The following is a 19,755-nucleotide window of genomic DNA, read 5'->3' on the forward strand; positions in this document are numbered from 1 at the left end:
ACCACGCGCGTTAACCATTAGGGAACACACAAGCACGGAATTTTGTGCACATTAAATTAAACTATGCTTGATTACGAGATTTTCTGTACCGGTATCTATATTGCTGATTCCATTCGAATGATCAAAGTCCCCACCTCTTTCATATTCCGAAGAAACAAGTGTTGTACTTGAGGAAACGGTGAAAATCTAGTATAAAATTCTAAGCATACTTACTGACTGATTGGTCTAGACTTGTACTGATAAAGGTATTCAGCAATGGCCTCTGGAGATGATAGCTTCCGTCGAGGTTCGCACCAACGTCTGCAGAGGAAAGAAAAAAGGACATCAGACAAAGTAAAATATATATATATATACACAAAATATAGTTTTAACAAAATATACATTTTTCATGTATGCTTGTAACGGAAATACCTGTCCACAAAAACATTCCGTGATTTCGATTGATTATAAAATTAACACTTTTTCGCAATATTTTTTTCTAAATAAGATGTCAGGAAATGCATTAACTGAAAACAGTTTTTTCTTCCCGATAGATCAACGCAGCTGGTTTGTTTCGGAATTTCACTGAACGAGAGTTTTGTGTCTGTAGAATGTGCGTTCAGACTCAAATCTAATGTGAAACCACCTTTGGACAATACAATTTTGAAGTGGAACAATGATTTCGTAGAAGAAGTGTGCATCTGTGACAAGGAAAAAGTGCATTCTAGCCGACCAATAGTGCCGCAGAAAATTGTTGATAGTGTGAGAGAAATCTTTGTGCGGAGTCAAAAAAAAAAAAAAAAAAAAAAAGTGCGCAGAGATAGCCAAGAACTAAATACAGTGAAACCTCTACCAACGGACACCTCTATAAAGCGGACACCTCCCGTAACGGACATATTTTGTAATCCCCAAAAACTGTAATAGGAAAAAACATATTGATAAACCTCTCTAAAGCGGACACTCTCTAGTACGGACACGTACAGTCTTTCCTGGCTTTTATAGGTATTGTTTACCTCCGTATTACGGACACTTTCTCTAGAAACAAGTTGGAAAGTGCAGTAAAAATACATTTTTAGTAATTCACACATGTGTCATCAAGGAAGCATTGTGGCATTTTGCCTCCTCAACTGGGTGCTCAGCAACCCAGACGAAGTCTCTGTTTAACAACACTCTCATGTCCTTTGCTTGCATCCACTCCCACCCAAACTGTTTTAGACAGAAAAGTGTTCGACAGTTACCCACAATTTGGGATGACACGTTATGGTACTGTTCCGCTAGAATCTGTAAGCAAGCAGAAGACAAATTTGGTATTTTTGGCCCGCGGGTACACATATTGTCTGAAAAAAAGACACTACTGGACTGCAATTAACTCACAAATTAAAACAACATACCGAAAATGTAGTAAGTAGTAGCAAGTGTAAAGAGCAGAGAACTATATCATCTTATTTCCATGTTGTGCCTCGAACATAGAGTAACGGGTGGCGGAGGATAACTCAGGCATTTTTGTAATATTCGTAAATACATGATTCATGCAAAAATATTTGTTTTCTAATTGCGTATTACCCTGTTTACTAATTTACGTCATAAAATATTGAAACCTCTCTAAGGCGGACACCTCTGTATAGCGGACAATTTTTGATTCCCCATGGCTGTCCGCTTTAGAAAGGTTTCACTGTATTCCAAGGAGCACGGTTAGGAAGATGCCACGCAAATGCTTACACTTTGATCCGTATAAACCGTAATTGGTGCAGAACTTGAAACCTGAACGCCGGATACGCTTCGAAGAGTACGGAGTAAACTTGATTATTGAATAGATGTTTGTTGCGTAACCGTGGGGCCCACATCCAGTGCCTGTAATGAACATATACCACATGAAACTGTGTGTGTTGGTATAACTTGAGCAAAAAATGAGCATAAAATTCTAAAAGGTTTTAATTTTATAACCAATTAAAACCACGGAGTTTTTTTTTTTTTTTTTTGGTGGACACGCTGTACTTTATTATATGAACATTACCTGTCTTTTCTACTGGCCGGTGCATGATGCCAGAACACATTCTTACGTTCGGAGCTGCGATAGGGAGAAACAGGCAGAGCAAAAGAGGAAAGGCAAGGAGGCAGGAGAAAGGTTAGGGAAGTGTTGCCAGTGTACGAATAATTATGGGTCCAAGATTGATTTGCATAACCATTGACTCCACCGTTGATATTGTAGTTTCCAAAGTTCATCTGGTCGTTATAAGGTCACTAAGCATGAAGTTGGAAGTAACTGGACTATACACTGTTAGATGTTGCTCTGATGAAAACGAATGCACCTCTTGAGATGATCAAGTTTACAATTTGACTTAGTAGTGTAGTAACATAAAACTGAATCAATATGCAATACTAGTTAACACTGTGTATATTCTGTACACTATTTTTGAAAGCTTGATTAAAAGAAAGGAAAACAGTTTACAAGCGAGGTTAACAGATTTTTTTCAGGAAGCTATCTTCATTCAAAAGATTTATCTGTTTGCGATTGGTCTTTTTTCCATGCCATTTTTTTAAAATCAAGGTGGTTGTGATGAATACCTACAACACAAGGTGAATACATACAGCAACATTGAAGTGACACAATCATTCTTTTATTTACATCAGGTAATACTATTAGAACAGGCAAAACATTGGAAAGATATTCTCTCTCTCCTTTTAATCTCATATGACACATACTCTACATAAAAACTATGTTTTATGCATTCTTACAAGGCATACTAAATCCCATGACCGACGAATATTAACAGAAATGATCATCGCTTTGCGATATTTCCGCTCAACCACAAGTTTTATGTCCAGCTAAAGGGTAAGAGGGATCTGATAGTTTTACATAAAATAATGGAAATTCTTGGCAGCAGCTCAGAGACGTTCATTGTGTGAAGAAAAAAAGTAAATCAACTCCATATAACGGAAGCTGTTGGTAGATCATCCACACGTACAGCACGCTCATAAATTTTACAATGTTTCAAATACATTGAAAACACATTGTTAACATTTCATTAGTTTTATACAAGGTCCATTCAATAAATAGCCGGAAAAGTTGTATAAAAAACACAAAACTTCGATAAAGTTTATGCATCTTTGTTATTTTAACGGTGTCCTAGAACTATTATCAGATAAGCAAGGCACGTCTGCGTCGTGAACAGGATGCTGGGAATTAGTGAAACAAGATGGCGTCACCCTTGCAGGTTTACACCAACGTGGAACAGCGGAGTGTCATTCAATTTATGTTAGCTGAAGGGTTAAAACCAATCGAAATTCACCATCGGATGGCAGTGCAATATGGGGAAAATTGTTTGGGTCGAGAACACAAGTGTACGAGTTGGCAGATAAGTTCAAACGGGGTGTAACAAGTGTTGATTCACCACGCCCAGAACACAATGTCTGCACAGTTACTGAGAACAATATTGCGAGAGTTGATGCTGGAAAACAGGCGTATTACGGTGAGTGATATTCCAGAAAAGCTGAAAATTAGTGTCGAATCAGCTCACTATATTGTTCATGAACTACTGATGTTCAAAATTGGTTTCAACCCTCAACTAACAGTAATCTAATGACACACTGCTGCTACACGTTGGTGCAAACCTGCAAGGGTGCCGCTATCTTGTTTCACTGATTCTCAGCATCCCGTTCGCGAGGCAGGCGTGCCAGTCCCATCTGGTAATAGTTCTAGAACACCACCAAAAAAATAAAGCAGCACAAACTTTGTCGAAGTTTTGTAGTTTTATACAACTTCTCCGGTTATTTATTGAATAGACCTTGCACGTAATATACTCTAAAGGAGAGTAAACCCAACATACAATGTTTTATTGTAGTGGCATATTAACCTATCATTGAATTAAGACACATCGAACACTATTTCAGTTTACAGGAATGTACAACGAAGCACTAATTCCAAGTGAGTGATCGAAAATATGAGATTAAGCACAATATCAAATGACACATACCACTTATGATAAACAGTTTATTAGCATTTACAAAATTAAGGCTATCTCAAATTTTAATAACTTACCGTAGAGCTCAGCAAACGCTAAACCCTCAAATTACTTCCCTGGAAATAAATATCAACCTCAACCGTTCTACTGTTGGTATGTTCTGTAGAAGTGGTTTCTAGAAGGTCTGTTCACCACTTTATGCAGTATCTCTTTGATGCTCTGAGAATGTTATATCTTAAATCCTATTCTGAATTTTGCACACACACAAATACACAAATGGGTAGATCATGGAGTCAAATCCTGTGAGTATGGAGCATACAGAAGACTTTTTCTTTTAAATGATCAATATATAACGCTTTGTATGCTATATTTCTCTTGACCCAAAATGTAAAATCAACATCTCCAAAAGGACATGTAATATCAATAATACTGTAGTTCGGATACTAATCTATCTCACAATCTACTTTACACTGTTTCACAAGTGACTGTTTTAGCTCTGTTGTTACAGTACTATCACAATTAAAATAAAATGAATGCAGTACTGAAAATTGCGGATAGTGTCTCGTACAATAAGATTAGGAAAGTAAAGTGTTTCCACAACACTTGCAAAGAAGAAAAATCGTATGATCTCATGAATTTCAATGTTTCTGACGACGAAATTTTCAGAACTTAATTCAAGCCTGATGTTCTGCACAGTATGGAATATACTCTGACCAGCTAAACATTATGAACATCCGCTACTTTTTAAACGAAGTGGTTGGGCTGACACAGTAGAACTGCCCGCCATCTAGTGATAACGATTTCACTCGTCAATCAATGTGAAGCTTGTCCATAGAATGGGGAAGGATGGCAATATATCAGAGTTTGATAGGGACCAGGTCGTGATGGCCAGATGGCTGACATTTCAGAAACAGCATTACTTGTCGGGTGGTCGCGAGGTGCCGTGGTTGGTATGATGGAAAATTGGGAAAATGACGCCAGCACCAAATGATTAGAAGTGGGGCAGCCACATCTCATTAAAAATCTCGGACGTCGTAGACTGTCAAGGTTGGTACAGTCCGCAGCTAAAAACCTGCAACATGAGTATGTACGTTTATTGTGAAACTACACCTAACAGCCCAGGAAATCAACATAACATCTAAGTGGCACGAATCACACCAGAAAAACCTCGACGTCCTCCCTTGCACACTTGATTTGAAGCAAAAGATTTCGTCGTTTCTGAATAATTTTACATGCTCATGTTGCAGGTTTTCTGCTGCGGAATGTACAACAGGCTAGGGCGCAAATTGTGACATAATTAACATCAATCTTTGACAGTAAACAAAGCACGAGTGTGTCTGAGCACACAATCCATCGTATACTGTTAGATATGGACCTCCGCAGACGACGGCCTGTGTACCAATGTTAACTGCACAGCTTTATCAATGAATACATGATTGTGCTCGTCATTGAACTGCCGAGCAATGGAACAACGTTGCATGGTTGCATGATCTCATGAACCGCTATGCTGCCTTCATCACAACGATGGCCGGGTCAGAATCTGTAGTCTTCCAGGGGAGCAGCTGGTCCAGACTTACACGGTAGAACGACGACAGACTGATGGTGGCTCCATTATGATTTGGGTAATCTCCATATAGTCATCCATTGGCCCAGAAGTAAATGTGGAGGGCACCATGGTGGCCCCTAACTATTGATAGGTCATTTTTGATCACGTAAACCCACTCATGTCGGCCATATTTGCAGCTGAAAATGACATATTTGAGCAGGACAACACTCCTTGTCACAAGGTCAGAAGAGCACATTGGTAAATATCAAATGCTGCAATAGATCCCAAATTTACCCACTCTTAACTGGATTGAACACTTTTGAAATGTCGTTGAAGGTCAGAACCGAACTCATCGCCCCCTTCGAGAAAATTACAGGAATTAAGTGACTAGAGTGTACCGATGTGGTGCGCCATGCCTCCAATCACTTACCAAGGTCTCATTGCTTCCATCCCAAACCGCTTTCCTGCTGCCCTACGAGCTAAAGGTGGACATATCTTATTAAAGATGTTTGACGTCTAATGTTATGGCTGATCAGTACACATCTTACGGGAAAAATCATATCTAGGACTATTAAATGACGATAATACGTCTATTATTGTTTGTATGGTTGGATGAATTATAAAGAAACAGACTAAGTACTCACTCTTTTTTTTTGTATTTTTCTTTATCAATCAATCAATGAACAGAGCTCTCTTGTGGGTGGGTTGATACTGTACACGCCTTTGCCGGTTCGATTCCGGTGGAGCTCATGTGGTTTGGATCCAACGTTAAGCTTTAGGTTCACGTTTTATATAGCCTCGCTGCTAAAAGGGACAATAAACTGAAATTTTAAAAATTAATCAACAGTGTTAGGATTAAAATTCGAGACGCAATATTTTCTTTGGCATTAAACGTAAGATGCAACCGCAACTATATCCTGAAAATCTATATCTTCGGTAATATACTTCTCAGTTACTTTATTACTTTGGCCTACCTTTTGTTATCCTGAGCGTGCTACATAATGTAGATGGCATTTGATGGCATGATGGTGATTTTTTTTTTTTTGAAGCAACGGTCTGTGGAATGCACCGTCTTCATCTAACTTCAATTCCATGATGTTTCCATTTCTAGAGTATTAGAGTGGGAGATCTACGGTACGAAAAATCAGGAATTTTGATTCTTGGATAGTCAAGAGAATTCAAGGAAGCATGGTGAAAAGTTTCAGCAAAACCTGCTGAGAATAGTGCAGCAGATATGATTCATTTTGAATAGTCAGCACGAACTCAAAGTTTTCCTTCCTGAAAATGCACTCTGAACGGTCAAAATAATCGTTCACTTCTTTTGAAACTGCACTTTCTAAGGAAGAGAAGTACGACAAGTGGCCAGCACAGAGCAATTTAGTGTTCAGATTGCATATAACTTTCGTTGAGTTCGCCCTTACTATCCGGAATGTCTCGTAGTGTTCCAAGTTTTGAATGAACCTTGTTTATTGACAATTTGCTTTCTTTCCACGTCTATTGTATTTATTTATTTTTTATTTTTCTATGACATTTGGAGTCTATTATATATAAAAAAGTTAATTGAGGACAATTATACGTGAGGCATAATTTCGATTTGCTATTGTCATATCGAACATAAATACTTATTTTCATTCGTAACCCATCAGAAAATCGTTCACTACGTGGTTATATACTAGGTGATAATTTTATTAGCTACACCGCAAAAATTCTCGTACATTTAAAGTAGAGGCAAGCATTTCTGTCAATAGAAAACCAAGAACATCTTGAGGGATATAGTCCAGTAAGTAATGATCAAGACATCATTTCTACAGGTTTCAGGTTATTATAAAGTTAATTATTTTACAAATTTTAATTGTCACTGAGAGTACATATATGGTACTTGTACCGATTATGGCCTGGGTCCCTAATATGGCCCACTCACCATATCTCTGCAAATTTACGTTGTTGCTACCAGATGACACTATAAACTATGTCCTCATGACAAGCGTAAACATATTTGCGCGGCTCAGAGGACATAGTTTATATTGTCATCTAGTAGCACCAAAGTAAATCTGCAGAGATATGATGGGTGGGCCATATTAGGGACCCGGGCCATAATCGGTACAAGTACCATAGTTCAGATTTCGTGAAAAATGCAGAGATAAAGACAAAAATTATTTTTAAATATTGTAATATCTTTCACGTGGTTTCTATTTGTAAACATCAACACGTTTTTCTTACTTACAAACAATACCAGTGCTCTTCGACTGCAATTACTGCATGAAGCAGATGACAGGCATCCTTGTCATCATCTGGTCATGTGACAGAAGAAGAACACCAACGACACCGCTGTTCAGAATAAAGTATACAACTCCATGCAACACCTCAAGTTGAAATCAGTTTTGGCTGGTAAATTCCCTTCTCTTAGCTTACCTGGAGCTATGAGAGATCTAACATAACTCAAGCCTCCTAGCTTGACTAGAGCCCTGAGGGCTCCTACCCACTTAGCTTGCCTGGAGCTTTGTGACGACCACTTTAAGTTTGCGTGGAGCTCTGACAGATTCCTCACTACAACCACATAGCTTGCGTGAGTTTTCCTACCCGCGTAGCTTTCCTGTAACTTTGCGGGATTCCAACCTCTCTTTGCTTGCCTGAAGCACTGAGAAATCCTAAACCACCTCCACTCAGCTTGCCTGGAGCTTTGTGGGACTCCTTCACTGGTTGTCTGGGTCCTCGGATACCTACTTTACCCAAACTACTAAGTGAATTTTGTGTTGGTCTTAGAACCACACTAATAGTGACTTTGTGTTATGTTACATATAATAGGAATTGTATAATAAAAGGTTACGGGACAAAACAAATCGCGTCTGCCAAATTGCTCTAATACCTTAGCAAGGTAATTTGAGAATATATAAATATGATTTCAACATCCAATGATCCATCCACTCTTATCCTACAAATGGGCAAACCTTGTTTTATAAAAACCAGAAAGCAATCTGTAGGAAAAAAAAAACAACAACAGAAAACTGGTTTTTGAGACCACCACTAATTACTACCATATCCGGCTTCAATATTGGTTTTCCACAGAGCAAAATAAGTAAATAACAAAACTCCCAAATACTTGTGTTAATATCCTTACAATATGAATCTCTGCATGGCACAAATCTAAACTTGAAGTAATCCATTTTCGCTTTCATCGTTATCAATATACGAAGAGTAATCAAAAAGTAAGATTACAAAGGCTGCAGTGAAACTTGCGTATATTATTTCATACAACCAATACAGCAAACAGACAGTACATATATTTAGTTATTTTTCGACAGAGCCTTCATATCGGTTAAGGCACCTGTCGCATCGTGGAATGAATTTGAAGATTTCCTCCTGGTAAAAAAAAAAAAAAAAAAGACTGTCCTTGCGTGTTCAGCGACGTTGCCACGAAGTGTTTCACCTCCTCGTGGGAAGCGAAGTGACGGCCTCCTAGGTACTACAAGTGCGGGAACAGGTGAAAGTCTCTTGGAGCAGGGTCCGGGCTGTAGGGAGAGTAGTCGATGATGTTTCAGCTGTTGTGATTGTGTTGAGTTGGAAACTGCGCTCCTCATCGGTGACATTTCCTCTACAGTCACAAACTTTCGAAACCGTTCTGAGACGTGCTGACGGGACATTACAATTTCTTCATGAACCTCTATCAGTTGAACCCTGCTCCCGCCAAGTAAACTTTGTGGTGGAGAAGCACCGTGTGCGTGCGTTTCCTCGGGGTTCTCCCGTTTCCTCCCACTTTCTTCATTCCACCATTTCATTCATTTCTCATCATCACAGTCTCCTTTAGCCTAACGAGCATAACCGTGGGGCGTAAAACTCAAAAATTTCATTTATTTTTTTTCTACCAGCTGCAGGTGAATTTCAGCTGTGGTTGCGTGTCTTGCCCACAGAAACCGAATAATTGAGTGGAGTTCTTCGGGAGACCAGTTTTCCAAACAAGTCGCCAGTTGTGTTTACCTACAACTAGCGCCGTAGGAAATGGGTGGCGGAAACTCTTCACAGTTGCCAACTCCATGTATTAAGGTTACTCACACACCCCACAACCTTCTATAACAGACGAAACTCTAGAAATATCGGCCTTGTAACCTTAGTTTCCCATCCACCCTCGTACAAAAAGTAATGAGAACCTATCTGAAATACGAAAAAGTACAAAAGTCTCACGCACAATACACATCCATGCGGTTTCTCAGTGCTTGAAGAAATTTTAACTTACCGCAGTTCTTACACAGGTTCTAACCGCTAGTCTAGTGGGCTAGCGCCCGCGGCTTTAATTTGCGGGCTCCTGTTTTGATTCCCGGTAGCAGAGCTTTGAAATTTGAACATATTAGAGTAGCTCGAACTCCACATAACCCCGATGCTGAAAGGGGACCCGAAACTGCAAACAAAGAAAAACAATGTATTCATTTCTGTATTAGAGATTATCCCGGACCTGAAATTTCCAACGAAAACTCCAGCTGTTCTCTATAACTAATTATGCAGTCGTAGAATCCATAATAACACTAATAAGTGAACTCTGTTATTAAGTATAACATCTGTTGTGTTCTGTTCTAAATTCTGTAATGCTATATGTATGTTGTAACTGAATATTAATAGAAACTTGTTAATAAAGACTTGTAGGGCTCTTTTAAAAAGGAAACAGAAGCAACAGAAGTAGCTAAGACAAAAATATTGTGAAGAATCGCTTTACTGAAATGCACCTCTCTACTTTTTTTTTAAATTTGTTTGAAATTTAACTGTAAACTCCCAAGAAATGAAGTTAATAAATGTAAAGGTGATCGGTTGGCCATTAGACATGTTATCTTCGCATCTCGCTTTCAAAAGGACAATGGCGATTGTGAAAAATCGACATTTCAACACATTTACAAGTTAAAACATGTAAAATAAATATTAAAAGTCTTTCTGCTCATCAGTTTTGGTCTCACGGTGGCTCAGTGGTCGAGCGCTTACCTCGAGTGCGTAGAGTCTCTGGTTCGAACCCCAGGCAACTAATTTTGTGGTGGACCACATCGTGTCCGTGGGTTTTCTCGGGGTTCTCCCGTTTCCTACCACATTCTCATTCCACCAGTTCTTCCAGTACCCTTCACTTGCCTTAATAGTCCCTCTCTCTTAGCTGAGAGGACATAAACGTGGGACGTTAAATTGATAGACTTTTCTTCTTTGCTTGCTCATCAGCTTCTATGTATGCACACACACAGAGGCAACACCGTTCAATGTACCCTGCATATATTATATCTTAAGGTTTTCGTAGTTTTCCAGGAAAGTATTCGAATTTGCCTCCCCTCTCCAAAAAAGATTAGTTTACTCAAGGGTGAAATTAATAATTATAGGAAAAATCAAAAAAATGGATAAACACATTGTAATCTTGGCCAAGAATTTTAAGAATGATCCAAAAAAAATGGATCAAAAGATTTCGATCTTGGCCATTAATTAATTTTTGGATCAGGGGACACAAAATTTTTGAACGGCTTTTTTTTAACGGAAAAAAGACATAATGCTGAGTTAAGTAATAATTTGGGTTTGGCTACACTATATGTACTTCGAGATATAAGGCCTGCAAGAAAATTTTTTGATTGAAACATATTAGATCTTTCGATCCAAAAAAGGCTAATTTTCTCAAAATAAGTTCTATTGTATTAATATTTCATAAATCAATATTTCGTTAAGAACACTATAACAGGATGCCATTTTCCTTCAGAAAATCCATAGAAGGTAAGTAAATCCTAAAGGTGATTTTTTTTGGGGGGAGAGGGCAATTTTCTCAAAAATTACTAAGGAGATTTTGTTAATATATAATTAAACGACTCTACAATTTGGGAGAAGTCATTATTTAATTTAGGAAACTAGTTTTATCATGGCTTTATGGTTAGCATACGAGTCTTTCTCGTGGAAATCTCGGGTCCGATGCTCGATGGAAGCTCATCTGGTTCGGGTTCCACCTTAAGAATTTAGATCGTGAAATCTTAGTACAGTCAGTGACAAATGTTCTTCCCGTTTGGTAAAATTTACTTTAGGAATAACGGTGGTATGGCTGGAACGTACAGAAAATTACTTTCTTTTTAATTTACTAAAAAATGTACTCAAATTTTCCTTCCATTCTGAAGTTATTTTACGAAACTAATTTCATCAAACGGAAAGAACTTTTGTCGCTGATTGTACAAGTAGCTTACGAACAACTACCCGAGTAGCAACATTGTTTAGATAAAGAGATTTTATCTTCGGTTTGATCATGTGCTATAGACTGAAATAATGATGTCATTTCCTCTTCGTTACTATGGTGATCGCCATGTTATTTTCTAAACAAACGCATGAAGCGATAGGAATACTATGAAATATACTGTTAATAAGAACACACAGTTAATAACAGTTTTAGAATATTTAGAGGACAATGTGAAGTTGGCAGGAAAAGGTACAAATTAAGAATATGGGTCCACTATTTAGAAAATTTACGAGTGAAATCAAGTAATTAACGAAGTAACATATAAGGAATCTTTTTCTACAGGGGCACATCTCTAGGTACTCTAAGATAGAACTTGCATATGCAATGCCAACGCCATTAGCACGTCATGCACAATGAACAAAAGCAACTATACGCAATGCAAATACTCGTAAGATACAGATTGATGAGCTGTCGGCACAATGAAAATAGAACAAATATTTGATTTGTCTGTAAGGAAAAACAATAGTCTACCTTGAAAGCTTTAATGTTAATTATATTGGCGTATTCAGATATTTTACGCCCACCCATTAATATATGAGTACATAGTTACAGTGACTTCAAAATAAAGAAACCATAAAAAAAAAAGACACTAAGCTTGTAACCATATGCGTTCTGAAAATTTTCAATCTGGACCAATTTCTGATCGGTTAACATGCATCGGATCTTTCCTTATATTTCCTAGTTCATGTACTTAAAAATGTAACAACAAGGAAACATCCAATTATGAGTGGTTCAGCATAAGTTTTAAACATTATGTTTGCAGACCTGCGTGTTTGGAATGTACTGTGTGATACCGATGGTACTAAATAATACTTTTTTTTTATCCGATAATAAATAAGCTAAATATATTTTGACACTTAACGTAACCTCTAAATGCATAAAACACAAAATCTGCGATATCAGGGGAAACATTTCACTTTCAACGTTTGTCATATTTTAACATATTATTTACCTAATTTATTGTTTTTTTCTATGCTTTCGTTGTTTCATTCATTCGATTTTGTATTTTACATATACAAATGTTTCTTCCCTCTAATGTTTGCAATTCGGAAGTTAACACTGTCACTGTTTTCGCTTTGTACTTAGGTTCTTAGGCCATGTTGTTTAGAAAATAAAACTACGATCACCATAGCAACAAGAAGTCACACTATTTCAGTCTATTCGTCGCTCTGTGAGTACTATAGTGCTGCCAAAATGTCTTGATCCGTGGCAAAAAATGCTAACTAAAGCTCAAACCCTCGACATACCCACGCGCTGAGCCAATAAGGGTTCAGCTGTTGCTAAGCGAGAGAGCCTTAGCGAAAGGGAGTGGAATTCCTTCAGCCAATAGCAGCGCTTGGAACAGAGTAGTAGTTGTCAAGTCAATATGGTACATATATAGCCACAAAGACAACGGATGAAAATCGTGTACCGTTCAGTGCTGTCAACTTACTAGAACAAAAATGGCGGGCATTTCAAAAGTTGCATTCTTTATGGGACAAACTCTATCATAAGTCTCCTGTAATTAAAAAGGCACAATGAACACATCCACAGAGGCACATCATCCATACAATAAATTGAGAAAATGTCACCCCCCAAAAAGAAGCCATTAAAGTTAGAAGAAATATGATCAATACGAAAGATGCAAGACGTGACAAGTGTTGTGAAGTAGTTGAAATACTCGTTCTTTGCACGGAAAGGATACGTTTGTGACATTGATTTTTGCCTAACATTTAAACCACTTTTGCCCGTTAGAATGTATGTTAGGGAAGTTGTAAACGGGTTTTCTTTTCCCTTACTTTTTATTATATAAAAAAAGTTCTATACAAGTTTATGTGCACAGTACTACAAATAAGTGCATGTCTTTAGTAATAATCCTTTCTCTGTGTGTTTGGTCCTTCTGTTCAGAGTAGCGCAGAAGTCTTTATGGTTAGAAGTCTCCTGCCCAGAGTTGTTTGGAGACAGCAAGGAACCTCTTGCCCGTAGCATCACAGAGGTGGGTTAGGTATTTCCTGCCCAGTGCAGCGCGGAAATTGGAACGAACTTCTTGCCCGTAGCAGCGCAGAGGTAGAAGTTTGTCTTCTGTTCAGTTCAGCACGAAGATGGAAAGGAACCTATTGCCCATAGCAACGCAGAGGTGGCTTAATATCTCCTGCTCAGCGCAGCGCAGAGATTGGTGAGGTTAGGGAGTCTCTACCGCCCAGAGCAACTCGGAGAGAAAGATAGAAAGTGGTCAACTGGAACCAGGGGCGGATCCAGGGGGGCGATCGGGGCGGTTGCCCCCCCTTCCCAGAAGAGGAAACTTTTTTCATTTTATATATATAAATAAAATTCATCCCAAAGTTTGGAGCCCTTAGAAGTAGCAGTATGACAACCCACCGCCCCCCTCAGAAGTCGGCCCTGGATCCGCCCCTGACTGGACCTGATGTCTTATGTCTCTTGATATGCTCTTTTATAGCCGAATTTGGAGCCGGAACCTGTGGAGGGGTAGTAGGTGTTCTTTGTCTCTCTGCGTGTATTTTTTGGAGACTGCTTGTCATATTTGTGAAGAAGCACATGGTGCTGTTTATAAATATGTGGAAATATATAACCTGGCTGAACTGTTAAAACAACAGTTAAGAGATTCAAAATTTGTAATGTTTAGGTGTAACTTCGAATTTCTTTTATATTCACAGAACGGGTTTTTTAAATGTTATTTTTTTATCTGTCCCATGTGGATTACTGTCCAAAATAATGTACTTTTTCCATATATTTCGCTTACGTGATAAGGGTTGATATATCATTCCGAGGTAAAAGTAAAGTTCCCTAGTGGCTAAGCAGTTATGGTACGCGCTTTTAGTGTGGTATACGAGAATTCGATTCCCGGTGGGAGATCAAGTGGTTCCAATTCTACGTTAAGCCGTAAACCCATGTCTCATATAGCCTCGCTGCTGAAAAGGACACTAAACTCAAAATCAACAACAACCACCAATGTAGTAATAATTCCTTTTGAACAAATTTAGATTTTCTCTTAATATAAAATAGTTTTTGAGTAATCAACTTTGATATTTATATTTTGGTTGTCAAAGGTCCCCGAACTACTAATGATACAACACACTTGCAACTAGAAGTAAAAATTCCTTAGAAATAAAAGAATGAAAAAAGGATTATATATTTGGTAACTTTATCCTACCATTCAATTATTACAACAACACTTTTCTTCCTCCTCCTTTCCTCCAATTGTCATATCGTCCGAGTATAATTTCTCCTGCAGCAAATTATTTCTTTTTATGGTAGTTTGGGTTTGTGGTAACGAATTTGGTACCCTTATCTTAAGAAATACCGCTACGTCACATGGAGTTGTACTCGATGTGCAAGCTCTGTTAGCTATTACCCTGCATCTCAGTTTCCATTGAAGGAGACTTGAAACATAGTTTGTTCCATTCTCTTTGACAAACTTTCCAAAGACTGTCGAATATGCGCGGCTCTTGACGGTCTAACACTAGTTTTAAAAACTGAAACCCACAATAATCCATAACATTTTACAGGAACGTCTGTAAAAGGGATTATATGAATTCCGGTTTCACGTACCCTCCTCTTCATGTAGGGCGTCTTCGCTGACTTCGCCGCAACAACATCGTTACCATAACCTGAAACGACCTCCTGTATATGCTTTGTTTCTCTTTACTTGCTGAAACATTTAATTATTGGAATTTTTGTTCTTTTCCATACCATTTAGGCAGTGACAATATCCACAAGCAGAAAATATTAGACATTTTCTGCCGCAAGAAAGAATACATTAGTATGACTGCAATGGAGAAGTGAACTGAAGTATCTAATTTGTCATTTACATCCCCTTTCCCTTCACAAATTTCAATATCAACCAATAGCAACAATTCTTAATTTTCTACGAAAATACTTACCTTACTTCGTGGGAATTAGGCCATTTTAGACTTCCAATCTATGCATAATGTCCGTCCGTCAATCTATCAAGAGATATCAAAACAAAGTCGGTAAGAGATATCGAGATACTGTTTCTTAGAATCGATTCAACGTGTCACGAACAAGTTCCGTAACCTCCATTAACTCTCTATTCAAACCAAAAGTGGTAGAAATAAAATATTTCCGGTTTCAACGTTGGTTGTCATAGAACAAACGGTAACATAGGTCAAGCGCAGTTTTGCAATCGATTCAGCGTTTCAAGGGAGCATATCATCATCACCCGGAACACACTATCAAAAGCAGAAATGGTTGGAATTTATTGGTAATTCGGTTTCAATATTTATTTTCATAGAGCAAAGTCGGTAAGTTGTTTACATGACTGATTCAGTGTTCCAAGAATGAGTTTTGTATTGACTTGTATATCTGCTCAAACTGTAAGTGGTGAAGATCTTGGATTTTTCGGTTAGAACACAGATGACATAATGAATATAATGGAAATAGATAGCAATAAGAAATTTTTCATATGAATTTAGTCCACAGGAATGTTTCGCCTTTAAATTTATTCCCCTACTGTAACCGGAAGTGATACACATCAATTATCGCTCCCGGTTTCAACATTTATTGCCATAGAGCAAAAACGCTACGAGATAACGAATAATGTTTTTTTTTTTTATGTGTATTCAGCATCCGAGGAATAGGTTAAAAAAAAGTAAGAGATACCGAGTAATGGCTTTTTTGATATGGATTCAGCGTCCAAGGAACAAGGTAAAGAAAGTAAGAGATGACGAGTAATGGCTTTTTGATATGGATTCAGCGTCCAAGGAACAAGGTAAAGAAAGTAAGAGATGACGAGTAATGGCTTTTTGATATGGATTCAGCGTCCAAGGAACAAGGTAAAGAAAGTAAGAGATAGCGAGTAATGGCTTTTTTGGTATGCATTCATCGTCCGGGGAACAGATAAAAAAGTAAGAGATAGCGAGTAATGGCTTTTTGATATGGATTCAGCGTCCGAGGAACAGATAAAAAAGTAAGAGATAGCGAGTAATGGCTTTTGATATGGATTCAGCATCCTAGGAACAGGTTCTATTTTTGATCTTATTCATTTACTGCATCCTGTAGTTATGGATGAACTACTTCGAGTGTTGAATTCGCATAATTTAGAAGTCTACTTTTTCTCTCTTTTTTTCTAACAGAATTTACTCTGAAATATATTAAAGTTTTCGCAAATTTCCCGCACTGCCTTTCATTTTTCATTTCATAAGTAATATAGGCGCTATTTGAAAGCCTGAAAGAAAGTATACGCAATGTTTCACGAAGACCAGGTAATTCTTAGCAAAGTGATTGTTAACATGCTTCCATAAGATGAGATAGGATCACTTTTTTCTTCCGACTAATTCAACGTTAACCAATATGAATAAACTTGTAATTTCAAACATAGCACAGACGCAACACTGAGATATTTTTTCTTAAGTTGGGGGAGATAATTTCACTCCCTCATTACTGACACATTTTAACTCAAAATAGTGGAAATGATTTTGAAGTCTTACAAAACTAGACGAAATATTAACCAAAATCGAAACTTTTTCACGAAGTTACCGTGGAATATTTTTAATAGGGGAAAGTGTAAACTCACCCTCCCTTGCCTTTATATCAACCTCAAAAGTAAAGAAGATTGTCGTAAGACTCAAAGAATATATTCATAATATTGCATAAACACCCAGTAATTGTTACGGTACTTAGTAAAAGAAACATATTTTCTAAATCCGGGGGGTAAATTCACTCCCTCATTCTTGACTGGTTTTAAGCCTCGAGAAGTCTCAGAAATAACATATGCCATAACGCATCTAACTTCAATATTTTTGTTACGAAACTTATCGTATGACTCTTTTCCGAAACGGGAACGGAACATCATCCCGAGGGAAATTATTTTTTGTTCTCGACTGATTTTAAACCAAAGCAGCGTGGATTAGAAAAAATGCCTCAAATAATATGTGCATCGTACTGTATTAAAATCGAATACTTTTTTCCAGGAAAGTCATCGCGGAATTTTTGTTTCAAATATCGGTAAGGGGGTAAATTCAAATCCTAGTTTTAGAGTGATTTTAAATCAATGCAGTCGATATAATTAGGATACTTCAAAGAAATAACCACATTACATCAAAAGATAATCTTGACTAGAATTATACAATTAACTTATTTTATTGCAATATCTACACAAGGAAACTTCCAAGTTTGGGGTTATTTACTATATTTTAATTGACCTATTTCAACTCCAACCAATGGAAATAAAGGACATGCTCTAAAGAAAATATTATATTAAGTTTTATCAAACCGAATATTTTTTTTTTTTTTACGTGATTCATGCCGGATGGTTGATTTGGAGTTTAGCATCCGCTTCAGCACCGATGCTATAAGAGAAGTGGGCCTACAGCTTAACGTGGAATCCGACCCACGTGAACTCCCGACGGAAATCAAACCTGGGTCTCCTGCGCCGAACACGCCTATTCGAACCGTATAGCCATGAAAAAGCTTATTTTATACTGGCAAATGGTTTTGTATATTAATACAGGCTATATTTTACATCAGAAAGCTGGAGTATGCTACTTCCCACGTTTTTTAGAATCTATATATTAAAATGCTAGGTTTGTGTGTTTGTCTCCAAAGAAAAGTTTATATGTTTGTCTCCAATCCTTTCGACAACTAGATCTCGAAAACCACAAGTGCAAGAAACGTGCCTTTTTCGCTGGTAGATTCCAAATTTTGTGCAAATTATTCAGTTCTAATTGAATATTTAAAAAAAGCATGGACGTTATTTCTTTATTACATTTTTTTGGGGTACACTGGAAGTGTTGAAACTTTTTAAAAAGTAAAGCATAATATAATATGAGTAATACATTCCAACACAACGTGGTTGTATATCTCTCAGGCGTAGGTTTCATGGCCAAATGATGATGAAAACCGAAGGATAGCCATTTGTCCAGGCTAAGATGAATCTTTATGGTTTAGAGTGTTTTGTCCAATAAACACTATATATATATATATATATATATATATATATATATATATATATATATATATATATATATATATATATATATATGTGTGTGTGTGTGTAATACATACTGCATGCAAGAAGAAAGAAAACATTGATCATACATGAATTAAAAACTCCAACTGGAAGTAGGCTCAAATCTTGCAAATGGTGTGAAATATTGAGAAAATAATCGAGAAAATTTCCTCTTCAGGTGGAACCCCTTACAGATTTTTTATCAATACTTCTTTCGCTTGTGTCTGTAAAGGAACATGTACACATGTTATGAGAAATGACAATAAGATTCATGTTCATATGTGAATGATGCGCTGTGTAAAGAGCACGGATACAGCTAGTAGAATAAATTTTGCTAGAGGTACCATAAAATAAACACGGACATACAAATGCTGGTTGAAAACATTTTATTGAATAAGACGAGGTGAACCGAATTCAGAAGCTCCCGGCGTGCAAGCTGTGGAACACAGACTCTGGTGTGGAGACGAACCTGTCCCTGACCAAGCCTGGCCATCAAATCTAGTGATCTTTGGTTCTTAGGCGATGGGCTCCTTGCGCACCGAGTTTCGTTCAGAACCATATAGTAGTTACTGACAAATAAAGCAGCACATATACCGAAAACTGATAGCCATGAAAACTGAAAGATTCATCATAACGGGAATATGTCAGCTTATACATAAATGGTGTGGTGAATTTTAATATGTATCACATTGCTGAAAACAAAGAACAAGACGCCTTGGGTTTGACAGAAAACTGGTAGTTATTGGAACCGTTTTATGTTAATCTCAAACAGGTAAGAAACAGATATCTCGAATAACGTTATTTCATTTGTGACTAACGACAGTACCAAAATGCAGAATGTTCCAGTGAGTAACTTTGGTTATGCCGGCTAGGCTAAAGAATACGGTGATGATTAGAAATGAATGAAATTGTGGAATATTCAGAGTGTGCCATTTTAAAAGTTGCGCTGACTAATAACGTTATTCACTATGTGCAGGAATTGGTTAAAAAGCAGGAACGGAAACAGATAAGGAATCAGAATATTGCACATTTTGTTAGGTTATTCACCCTTTCATACAAGGCGAGA

General features: G+C 37.5%; 1 protein-coding gene across 4 annotated transcripts in view; it reads right to left on the minus strand.

Moving 5' to 3' along the window:
* LOC145674559 (protein bric-a-brac 1-like) overlaps nt 1-19,755 on the minus strand; it is a 1,152,100-nt gene that overhangs the window by 47,269 nt on the left and 1,085,076 nt on the right. For all 4 annotated transcript variants that reach the window (XM_081744738.1, XM_081744734.1, XM_081744736.1 and 1 more), the window contains one exon: nt 214-300. In XM_081744738.1, coding sequence (XP_081600864.1) covers nt 214-300 — 87 coding nt within the window. The remainder of the gene's footprint in view (nt 1-213; nt 301-19,755) is intronic.

This window comes from Thermobia domestica, chromosome 17, assembly GCF_964235325.1.
Source record: "Thermobia domestica chromosome 17, izTheDome1.hap1.1, whole genome shotgun sequence".
In the NCBI taxonomy this organism is placed as follows: Eukaryota; Metazoa; Arthropoda; class Insecta; order Zygentoma; family Lepismatidae; genus Thermobia; species Thermobia domestica.